Source organism: Lynx rufus, unplaced genomic scaffold, assembly GCF_022079265.1.
Source record: "Lynx rufus isolate CCGP_SWC_20201006 ecotype Redwood Valley unplaced genomic scaffold, mLynRuf1.p SCAF_10, whole genome shotgun sequence".
NCBI classification, from domain to species: Eukaryota; Metazoa; Chordata; class Mammalia; order Carnivora; family Felidae; genus Lynx; species Lynx rufus.
In genome coordinates this window covers 57,137,434-57,150,035 of record NW_025814824.1, presented here as the reverse complement: position 1 = coordinate 57,150,035, position 12,602 = coordinate 57,137,434, and the positions used below count along the sequence as shown (strand labels likewise).

Here is a 12,602-nt window from a genome sequence, read left to right as displayed (position 1 = left end):
AAATTTTATCAGTTGTTTCCTTTTGGAGAACTTTGGCAACAGGATTTTCTCTCACAGAGGAAGAATTCATTCCTAGCCAGTATCAAATGTTCCATTGGCTGGATGAGTAAACAAGCAGGAAGAGTCAGCAAAAGTAATAGAAAGCAAGAAGATAAGCTTTGTTTATTTGAAAACAAGTAATTTCTAATTTTATACAGAGGTATCATAAGAGTTTATTAACTACAGTACCTCTCTTTACTGACAGTATGCCCAGAAAATACTGCCAGGTGGAGCTAAGCCTGCTACCGGTGTCTGATACTCTCCTCTGACTCTAGGCAAGTCAATGGTATCATGGCATTCCTCAGAGATGTTTTGATAGGTACCTCAGAAACCAAATTCCATCCCTTCAAACAAGCTGCCCCAAAGCCCAGGCACAGATGTGACATCTTATAATTCACAAGGTTCAGACACCACCTAGAACCAAATCTAAGATTTACAGAAGACCAACCACTGATAAACATCCAGATCCAGGCCATAAACATGTCCAGAACATTTCACAGGAAACAGGAGGGGGGAATGGGGGGAGGGGGGAGACCTGAGAAACATTAAGCGTGTCTCCTGACAAGCACACAAAAGCAGCTCTCAGGAAAATGTTCCCACCAGTGCCCATGACAGCCTTTGTACTCCTCCCCTAGACTCCTAGGGTAAGGCATTCAACTACCTTCTTCCTCTGGGGCTCCAAAGAAGCACCAGTGCACTAGGTAAATAGCTTCCTCTGAGTGATCCATATAGTTATCCCAGGAACCCCGTGCCACCAAGGAGTCTAGATCCCTATAAAAACCTGAAATCCTGTGGCAATGGCACCTTGCTGCTTTAGCCATAGACACAGTTTCACTTGTGTTCCCACTCAGTAGCAAAGGCTCCAGCTATGGGCAGCAACACCTCTGGCAGGTCACTCAGGCCTAGGCTAGGAAGGTCAGGAGAGAGCCCTGAAAACCAAAAGTTCTGGTAAGAGGAGGCCTCCTGGTGACTCTCAAGCAATTGTTTCTAGAGCTTTACACTAAAAAACACATTTTTCTCTGACCTCACCAAAACTCTGTAAGAGAGGACAGTCATCCTTAATTTTACAGCTCAGGAGACTGAGAAATAGAAAACAGAAAAGTGATTTACTCAGGTTCTCTCAGATTTTAAGACTGAGCTACTTCAAGGATCTAGTTCTTTCTATTTCCAGTTTAGCCCTACATTTTATTAGTAAGAGGGATAACATTAAACAGATACAAAAGACACTGGATATCACGAACAGGATCTCCATATACCAGCCTGGCGAATACATTTCCCACCAACTAGACCTCAGGAAACACAGAATTGTCACTCACATGTGACAAACACAGAACCTTCTGTGTCACCTTCTTTCCCCTTCTACCTTGAAGGAGTATTAGTTTGCCAGGGCTGCCGTAACATAATACCATAGACTGGGTGGTTTAAGAAATAGAAATTTATTTTCTTACAATACAGGAGACTACAAGTCAAAGATCAAGGTGTCAGTGAGGTTGGTTTCTTCTAAGGCCTTTCTCCTTGGCCTCAGATGGCCATCTTTGTCTACACAGGCTCTTCCATCTGAGTCCTAATCTCTTTTTATAAGAATATCAGTCAGACTGGATATGGCTCCATCCATATGACTTCAATTTACCATAATTACCTCTTTAAAGGCTCTATGTCCAAATACAATCACATTCTGAGATACTGGGTATTAAGATTTCAACATATGTGGGGCACCTGGGTGGCTCAGTTTGTTAAGCATCCGATTTCGGCTCAGGTCATGATCTCGTGGTTCATGGGTTCAAGCCCTGCATAGGGTTCTGTGCTGATAGAGCAGAGCCTGGAGCCCACTTCAAGTTTTTGTGTCTCCCTCTCCCTTTGCCCTTACCCCGCTCACGCTCTCCCTCTCCCTCTCTCTCTCTCTCTCTCACACACACACACACAAACAAATAAACATTAAAAAAAAAAAAAAAAAAGATTCCAACCTGAGGAAGCGGGGCACAATTCAGCTCATAACAGGAAGAAAAGGTGAAATCAGGGTTTTGGTGGTATTAGGGATTTAAAAGGCAGAGGAAGAAAGGAGACGATCCAGAATCAGAAGCCAGGTACCCTGGTGTTTTCCTTCATAGGGAGCCTTTGGAATGAAATATAAGAAACATACCAGCTGGTAGCTTTAGAGAAACAGAACTAGGCCAGTCTCGGCTTCCCTCTCTGCTCTGGCCTGCTTCCTAACAGACATGGAGAACATGGGCAGGAGAACCATGTGTATCCTTTCTAGGTATTCCTGCTCTGTTCAGTGCAAATGGGGTGGGAAAGGTAGAGGGCCTGTGTTCAATGTGTAAAAGAATATTTAAATTTTAATTTCTTATGGATGCCCCTATTATCACCCACTCAGCTTCATCTTTGGGATTTCTTTCTACCTAAGATTTTACTTTTTACCAAAGCAGTTGAATCTCAAGGACTGAGCGAGATTGTGTATGTATTAGAGAAAAGAGGGACTGAGACAGGCTGTAGGAAAAAACGGCAGCTCAAGAACATGCTTTTGCTACTGACCAACTGGGCATGCTACTTCTACACCCTGTAAAAATAACAGCTTCTTATTGTTTCAGAGGCTCAGGTGATGTTGCCAATTTCTCCATACATGTGCAAAACAAAGAGGGGAAAGAAAGGTTGCAGGTTAGGGAACAATTAAGGCAGAAAGTGGCAAATTCATGAGAAGTCCAAAGAAATTTAAAAGGAACAGGGCTGGGAGAAAATATTTGCAAATCATCTAGTTGATACAGGACTTTAACCCAGAATATATTAAGAACTCTTACAACTCAACAACAAAAGACAACCCAATGTAAAAACGCAGAGGATTTGAATAGACATTTCTTCAAAGAAGATGTACAAATGGCCAATAAGCATGAGAGAAGATGCTTAACATCCTTAGTCACTAAGGAAATGGGAATCAAAATCACAATGAGATACCACTTCACATCCACTAGGATGGCTATAACAAAAAGACAGATTAACAAGCATTGACAAGGATGTGAAGAAATTGGTACCCTCATACATTGTTTATAGGAATGTAATATGGTGCAACCTGTTTGGAAAACTGTTTGACAATTTCTCAAAAGGTTAAACATAAAGTTGCCGTATGATCCAGCAATTCCATTTGTATGTATATACCCAAGAGAACTGAAAACATATGTCCACACAAAAAATTATACATGAATGTTCACAGTGGCATTATTTATATCAGCCAAAAGGTGAAAGCAATCCAAACATCCAACAACAGATGAGTGAATAAACAAAATGTGATATATCCACAGAATGGAATATTATTCAGCCATATAAAGGAACAAAGTAATGGCAGATGCTGCAACACAGATGAACCTTAAAAACATTATGTTAAGTGAAAGAAGCCAGATACAAGAGGCCACATATTATATGATTTCATTTATACGAAATGTCCAGAACACACAAATCCATAGAGACAGAAAGTATATTAGTGGTTGCCAGAGGCTAGAGCAAATCAGGGAATGAGGAGTGACTTATTAATGGGGATGGCATTTCCTTTGCAGTGATAGAAATGTTCTCAAATTAGATGGTGGTGATAGCTGTACAACCTAGTAAATATACTAAAAACACTGAATTATACACTTTAAAATGGTAAGTTATAATGTTAAATGAATTATATCTCAATAAAAAGATATTTGTTACTTAAAAAAAAATAGAAACAGGATTCCTTTTCCTTTTTCAGTCCACTAAGGGAAAACTGTAGAAGTAGGGCTGGATGAAAAGGCTGGAAGAACACACAAAGCATAGTCTATTTGTCTCTATTTCACCTTAGAGCAGTGAGGGGAGACAAAAGCAAGTTTTGTGTGAGGAGAGGAAGGAGCCATAGTCACAGAAAGATGGCTAGAAAGATGAAATTTGGGAATTAGCCTTCTCATTCCTCTCCACAAAACAAGTACCCAGAATGAAAAAAAGACTAGCTTTCCTACCTACATCCTTTGCATTCATCCTGTCAACAGATATTTATGGAGTATCTACTATGTGCACAAGACAGCTATCTTATCCTTCCCTCCCTCCCTTTACTTATTTAGGTTTCTTTATTTTGAGAAAGAGAGAGAGAGAGAGCATGTGAGCAGGGAGAAGGGCAGAGAAAAGGGGAGAGAGAGAATCCAAAGCAAACTCCATGCTATCAGCACAGAGCCCGATGCAGGGCTCAAATTCATGACCTGAGCCAAAATCCAAGAGTCAGATGCTTAACCAATTGAGCCACCCAGGAGCTCCTCCTTCCCTCCCTTTAAAGGTAAGTGAAACTCCTGCTCCTAATTCTTCTACATTATCGAAGAGATGGCTTAGCTTTCCCTTACTTTTCAAGAGCCCAATCACATTTAGTGGGTTCAGGGTTGGTTTGGGGAACATGGGAACAAAATACAGGACACAAAGTTTTGAGAGATGACGTCTTTTGGCTAAATATGTTGAATTTTAGATGCTGATGGGACAACTGAGTATATAAGTAGTTAGAAATATGGATCTAGAGTTCAGGGAAGAGATCTGGGCTAGACAGACAGGAGAACAATCCACATATAAGTAGTAACTGACATAATAAGATTTCATATAAAGAACATAAGGGAGTTATATGAAAAGAGGATTGAGGAAAGAACCCCAGGAAGACCAACATTTAAGAATGAGCAAAGATCTGTGCCTCCCTCTCTCTGACCCTCCCCCATTCATGCTCTGTCTCTGTCTCAAAAATAAATAAACGTTAAAAAAAAAAAAAGAATGAGCAAAGAGAGAAATCAGAAAAGGGAAACTTAAGAGAGATCAGAGAAGAATGGCATTGGGGATGGTTTCTTAAATGTCAAAACACAAAGGAGTGTTCAGTGTATCAAATACTGCAGAGAGGTCCATTAAGGTTTGAAAGCAATCACTAAATCAGGTAGCTATGAGCTCACTGATGACCCTCACAAATGCAGTTTTAATGAAATGATAATGAAATCAAATGAAGCAGAGTTTCTCCAAATGTATTCCTTGGAAAGTGAGTCCTGCAGGATGCCTCTCCAGAACAGAGTTTCATGGTCAAAAAAGCTTGCAGTGACGCTGTGCATATTATATTCTCCTCTTTAAGAGGAGCTATCTGTTGGTGTTACACTCTACTGGAACCAAATTTATTTCCCAAATTTCTTTGACCATGGAATTCTATCACATAATAGAGAACCTATTAACAGTTCCAGAAACTGGAGTCCTGTGGAAAAGAGTTTTCCATGCTCTGGAAAACAGAGTTCTAAGATTATGGTGGTAATATGGTAGAAAAAGTGTTAAAAAAAGCTAGGCTCTAGAGTTAACTAGATCTAGATTTGAATGCAGTCCTCTTATCAGCTAAGTGACCCTGAACAAGTTTCTATCTTTCTAAAACCTCAGTTTCTTAATCTATAAAATGGGCCAAATAACATAAGACTGGTTTGTAAAAGTATTGTAAGGGATTCATTTGGATGATGCATGTAAAATACTTATAGTAATAGTAGCATCCAGTAAGTGTGGCAGTGGTGATGATGATGATGGCAGTAGTAGAGATCAAAAGGAGAACTATAAAGTAGGTAATAAAGTTTTCACTGAATGAGGAATTAGTGAACAGTTGGGACCTAATTACAACAAGGAAGGTGACTGTGAGAATAGGTTATGTGAAGATCTAGTAATGGCCTGGAAGTGGCAACAAGAGCCAGAGAAAACTAAGCCTCACTCCTGACCCAGTAATGGGGCATGAAAAGGGCAGAACCTCCTTCATAAAGGCTTTAGTGGGATGCCTGGCAAGCTCAGTCGGTAGGGCATGAGACTCTTGATCTCGGGATCACAAGTTCGTGTCCCACATTGGGGAGAGAGTGCTTTAGGAGCACCTGGGTTGGTTAAGCGTTGGACTCTTGATTTTGGCTCAAGTCATGATCTCGGTTCATGTGATCAATCCGAGTCAGGGTCTGTGCTGTTAGCTCTCTCTTCTCTGCGCTTCCCCCACTTGTGCTCTCTCCCTCTCTCAAATAATAAACTTAAAAAAATAATAAAAATAAAAAGGTAAAGTATGATGTAATATACACATGCATGCATGTGTACACACACATGCTTGTAAATGCACAGATTATCTGTGGACTGATTCACAAGACACAGGTAACAAAAAAATGGAGAAGATGGGGACTTGAGGCCTGGAAGTTTGAAGTAGGAGGGAAATTTCACATGACACATGTATAATTTTATGTTTTTGTATAATTGCATATTTTTATACTTATCAATTATTCCAAACATTCTTTCATTTAATTGTTAGAGTAGTAATGGTTAGGGAGACGGGTGTAACTGGTGGTCTTCACGAGGGTAAAGAATTGAAGTAGTAAAAGTTTAACATAGGCAGCCGTGATCAGAACAAAATCCTACAGGTTCAAATTACAGAAAGAATGCTTTCCTGATGCAACTAAGTCTAAGAGATGGGGCCCTCAAGGGTGCTCCCCTTGAGCATGATTTTTCCCCAGAGGAATACCTTTTTCAGGCCTTCAACAATTGCCTGAGAAGGAAGTCTCTGCTAGGGAGAGAGTCACAAGAACAGAACAGAACTTTGTGGGAGACAGTGAATTCATTCTGTCTTAAAGCTCTTCCCTAAGAAAATGCTGATCCACCTCTCAGGTTGACCAGCTACAATCTTTTTTTTTTTTTTTTTAATTTTTTTTTTTAATTTTTTTTTTTTTCTTCAACGTTTATTTATTTTTGGGACAGAGAGAGACAGAGCATGAACGGGGGAGGGGCAGAGAGAGAGGGAGACACAGAATCGGAAACAGGCTCCAGGCTCTGAGCCATCAGCCCAGAGCCCGATGCGGGGCTCGAACTCACGGACCGCGAGATCGTGACCTGGCTGAAGTCGGACGCTTAACCGACTGCGCCACCCAGGCGCCCCGACCAGCTACAATCTTAAATCTCCTGAGATCGCTCCATTTAAACACAGGCCTTCTATTCTATTTGTTCAGTTCCATCTCTGCTTACTAAATAAGTCTCTCCTTCTCCAGCTTTCTTTAGCAACCTAAGAGCTTCTGTCAAGGCTTCCTCACGGCCTACCTCTATGTCTTCTCCTTCACTGTCCCTTCCACCTGGAACACCCACCCACCTGCTGCCACCACAGTCTCGGTTTCTAGAGCTAAAAGTCTCACCTCCTCCCCCAGATTTTTCTGCAGCTAAGCCAAATAAGGTACAAAATCATATCCATTCCACCCACACTACTAACATTACTGCAATGTCATCAAACACTTATTAAGTACATATGGCCAGGCACTCAGCCACCCCAGATACAGAGATGACCTACAGAATATCTTCCCTGAATCTGCTTATAGGAATGGCAATAAGGATAACTAGGTTATGGTAGTTCCTTAAAGTCTATTGAATGCAGTTATTGGCTGAAGAAGAATGAATGTCCTATAAACTTATGGGAAATATTCAAATCACTATCAAAGAAATGTAAATTAAAATAAGAGGATACCATTCTTCTGCTGAATTGGCAAACATTTTCAAAAATGATAATATTCAGTGTTGGTGGGGCACCTTCAAATACTGAAAATACAAATTGGAAAAAGTTTTCTGAAAACACACATAGAAGTTAATCAGAAGCCTTTACAAAGTATATATACTCTTTAACTCAGTAATTTATTTGAATCTACTTTGAGAAAGCTAAGTTAAAGAAAAAAAATCAAAAACCGATTCACACAAAATGATGCTCATCATAGCATTATTTATAATTATAAAGAAACACAAGTTGTTATGGAACATCAACCTAATGGAATATTAATCTAAACCTTAAATCATGTTTTCAAAACATATTTAGTGCTCACAAAAACAATCTAAGTGAGAAAAGTTTTAAATGCACACATACTATGGTCCAAATTCAGTATTTTTAATTTAATGTATATACTATACAAATTATATAAGAAAACATAGCTAATGCTAATAGCTAATATTTTATAGTTGCTAAGTTACTAGGCCTTGGAAAAAATTAAAAATAAAATTAAGAGAGATAAAGAGGCACATAGAGACTTCTGTGAAAATGCTGATGGGCTTTTCTGGCTAGGTAAGCATCTATAAAAAGTTGGCTAAACACTCTGCCAGATTCTATAACTGGGCTCTAGAACACTAGCAGTAAAAAACAGCTCCAGAAATCAAAGAACTTACAAGTACACAGAAAACTTAGATCAAACGGTAAATAAATAACTTAATTACATCATGGTAAATGCCAATCTAGAAAAAGTATGCAATGGTATGTACAACAGAGTCTGGAAGCTTAACCCTCAAAACTGACACCTGACTGAATTTTATTTTTTTGTAAATTTACATCCGAAGTAGTTAGCAGATAGTGAAACAATGATTTCAGGAGTAGATTCCTTAATGCCCCTTACCCATTTAGCCCATCCCCCCTCCCACAACCCCTCCCATAACCCTCTGTTTGTTTTCCATATGTACAAGTCTCTTCTGTTTTGTCCCCTCCCTGTTTTTATATTATTTTTGTTTCCCTTCCCTTATGTTCATCTGTTTTGTCTCTTAAGGTCCTCATATGAGTGAACTCATATGATTTTTGTCTTTCTCTAATTTCACTTAGCATAATACCTCCAGTTCCATCCACATAGTTGCCAATGGCAAGATGTCATTCTTTTTGATTGCCGAGTAATACTCCACTGTATATGTGTGAGTGAGTGAGTGAGTGTGTGAGTGTGTGTGTGTGTGTGTGTGTACCACTTCTTCTTTATCCATTCATCCATTGATGGACATTTGGGCTCTTTCCATACTTTGGCTATTGTTGATAGTGCTGCTATAAACATGGGGTGCATGTGTCCCTTCGAATCAGCACACCTGTATCCCATGGATAAATGCCTAGTAGTGCAATTGCTGGGTCGTAGGGTAGTTCTATTTTTAATTTTTTGAGGAACCTCCATACTGTTTTCCAGAGTGGTTGCACCAGCTTGCAATCTTAAAAACTGTTCACTTTAAATGTTTACCTCATGTCAGTCTAGATCAATAAGACTCCAAGCGTTTATGATTAGGCAACCTTATCCACAGAAATCATTTTTAGCATCTCTCTCAATATATATATTACTTATTCATTTAAAACTTATAAACATATATTAATACAATCATTACATTATAAAAATATAAAAAGCATAAAAGAGACATTTAGGATTAATGATAAAAATATTTCTTGCTGTCACTAAAAATACTAGCAATAGTAATATTTTTAGTGAAAGCAATGTGATACAATCTGTCTCATTATTTTTTAAATCTTGGTTTAACATTTTGTTATAGAATTATTCATAAGTATGGTTCCACATTCAATTATTTCAGTATTTGGTTTTCAAAGTTGTCAAAAAGATACAGATAATACAGTCAAATGGAAGATGTGCAATTGGTACCTATGTAGCAATTAGTCAAAGATTTTGTTGGAATTTGGCTAATCAAGTTCTTATGTCTTATCAAATAGAAATATTTTTAACAAATAAGTTCAAACCTCACTGAAGTTTTTAATTAGAAAGATTTTTAAATATGTTAATAGTTTCTTTCCAAGATTTTAGAACATGCAGTTACAGGTTTTTATGGGTAACACTCATTGTTTCTGCTGCTGCTGCTGAAGATGAAGAAGAAGCAAGTAAGCAAGCAAGAAAGAAAAAAAGAAAAAAAGAAATGGAAGAACGTACACACAAAAGAAAGCATTTTCATACATCTGTATTCAAAATGCTTTTTTCCAAAGCAGCTACCTTTTCAGTCATTATTAAAACATTATCTTCTCCCTGAAGGGTCAAATTAGCAGTGCTAGAACAATTTGAGCAACAAAATAAATGACAGTAATGGATTATAACTCATGTAATAAATCGGGAATCCATGAGTCTATATTGATATAAATAAATTGACGGGAGAAAAAGAAATCTCCTCCTTATAGAATGCCAGCTAATGAACATAGAAAGTATAATGGAAATAGAAAGCTAACCATTTGGCAGCCACCATTAGTGGTGGTAGATTCAGATAGGTATTACCAACAGATGCTTAGCTCAGAGGTAGAGATGTGATGAAGAATAATATATGGGTCTCAGAGTACATAAAACACTTATCAATAACAAAACTGACCTGATGACTTGACAGGTTAGAAACCTGGCCAATAAAAAATTTCTAGTTGATTGAGGTTAATACTACAAGGACATGACAGGGTGACACATGTACTTCTTGATACAACTCATTAAATAGAGCCTAGCATCATTTTTGTGTAATTCCTGCCAAGAAAGCATGGCCTGAGTCTGAACATGAGGAAACACTGGATGGACCCCAAATGAAGAACACACTACAAAATAAAATGCCTGAACCGTCTGTTGAAGATAAAACTGAGGAACCAGTCCTGATTAAAGGAGCCTAAAGAGATATGACTACTAACATGTCAGCCTGGATTATATCCTAGACCAGGAAAGAAAAGAGACATTGTTGGGACAGATGGCAAAATTTGCATGGGGTTTTGATGATAGTGTTGCATTGTTGATTTCCTGATGTGGATGGTTACATTATGGTTATATAGGAGAGTAGTCTTGTTTTTTGGGAAATGCAAAAAGGACTATTCAGGAGTAACAATCATCTCTCCGTTTTCTCAAATGGTTCAGAAAAAGATTAATCATAATGGCTGGAGGGTGATAAAGCAATTGCGATAAAATGTCAACAACTGGGGATTCTTGGTAAGAAAGATGAGTTTTTTATACTGCTATTTTGGCAACTTTTCCCTAAGTTAGAAAATTTTTCAAAATAAATTATTTTTTAAGTGTGTTTACATATATGAGCATGCTTGCATTTTAAATATCTTCCAGGTATTATACTACTGACAGCCACTTGTCATCATTTAAAAACATCCTTTCTGTATACATTAAAAAGGCCCTCTTTAATAGGTCAGCCAGTGACCTTGAACTGGATGGCCAAGGGAGACAACAACTGACCCTAAGAGGCCTTATAATGGTTCCATGTCCTAAACTCAAAATAAAATGGCCTTAGAATGACAATGGTACTGAAAATAGCATTTAACTTAGCCTTCAGGCTCTCAACCCACTAAGTCTATTTGATTTCCATTAATCAGCATAGAAGGGAGCCAACAGCCACCTCCCATCTCTTAAGGCTCTAGCTTACTTGTCATGCATTCCCAAAAGCACACTATAAAAAGATGACTAATCACTGACTGCTTCTTCAGCACCATATGTCTCCCAATTTCAAAGAAAAAACTGTCCCAACTAGTAGTAGAAAAACAGATTTCCTACCTCCTGCAACTGGAGTCGAACCTTGGTAACTGCTCGGATCCAGTGCGCTCTGGCTTGGGTAAACGGTGAAGAAGCCTTCTCCTCAGGAAAGCTTGTAACAAAGAAAAGAATGTTCCTTAAAAATAGCCCAGGCCACAGGGTGACAGTGCTCAAGGGAAAACTGCCAAATATCTGAAGTAAAATGTTTTGTATTCATGCGTATACTTGTTAGTGATTTGGGCATAGTCCTAAATAGCCAATAGTGAAAAAAACAGCATAGTCCTAAATAGCCAATGTGAAAAAAAAATCCTCTCTAAAATGACAACTTTTAGCTTTTTTTAAAAACCAAGTTTTATTTATTTATTTTGAGAGAGAGAGCATGTGCACTCATATGCACATGCGGGAGCAGGGCGTGGGGGCCAGAGAGAGAGGGAGGGAGAGAGAATCCCACGCAGGCTCATGCTGTTAGCACAGAGCCTGATGTGTGGGGCTCGATCCCACAAACTGTCAGATCATGACCTGAACCAAAATCAAGAGTTAGATGCTTAACCAACTGAGCCATCCAGGTGGCCCTCAGCTTTTTATCCATTCCCTCTCTTCTTTCCCCTTTTTTCACTCACCCAATGAGCCAGCTCATTGGGACAGTCAGGTTTCAGGATTCTAGTAAAAGCAATGACAAGGGCCCTGAAACTATGCAGAGACATGGGGACTAATCCTGGTGTCTTACCTCTCAAGACCACTAGTCTCCCTTGGGGGTTCTACATAGCATCCATCTTTAGGGCAGAATTTTGTTCCTGTGAACCCTTCCTGCTCCACTAAGAATTTTGAAAGGTTGGGCACTTCTGCTGCTCTGACGAGACCTCTACCCAGACGATGGTATCTGACAAACCTAAGGTTTACAAAGAGCAATCTTTCAGTGGGTTGTGAACCAAACCTCCTGGATGTCTTGTTTATTGGACAAGCCATGAGAAAGGACTAAAAATCAAGAAAAAGTAAGAAGAGAAAGTTTGTATCTTCAGGGGTAGAATACACACATCAACCATTCTTCAAACTTCTACCACATAAACGGCACTCACTGCTCTGAACTTCTGGTGAGACGCTTTATTTTTAAGACCTGAAATTTGAGAATCTAAGTCACACCTAGCTGTTATCACTCTACTCCAGTGCTTTTCAACAGGGACAGGTCTGTACCCAACAGGAAATCTGACATCTGAAGACATTTTTGGTTGTCACAACTGAAGTTTACTGCTGGTATGCAGTGTGCGGATGCCACTATATATTCTAAAGTGCCTATGATAGCTTCCCATAAAG

The 12,602-nt window shown here is 38.9% G+C and overlaps 1 protein-coding gene across 1 annotated transcript in view; it reads right to left on the bottom strand.

Annotated features, from left to right (window-relative positions):
• The window catches only part of UNC13B (unc-13 homolog B), a 263,053-nt gene that overhangs the window by 72,762 nt on the left and 177,689 nt on the right, over positions 1–12,602 (bottom strand). Inside the window, exon 11 of the mRNA XM_047065931.1 lies at positions 11,313–11,403. Within this exon, the coding sequence (XP_046921887.1) occupies positions 11,313–11,403 (91 nt within the window). The remainder of the gene's footprint in view (positions 1–11,312; positions 11,404–12,602) is intronic.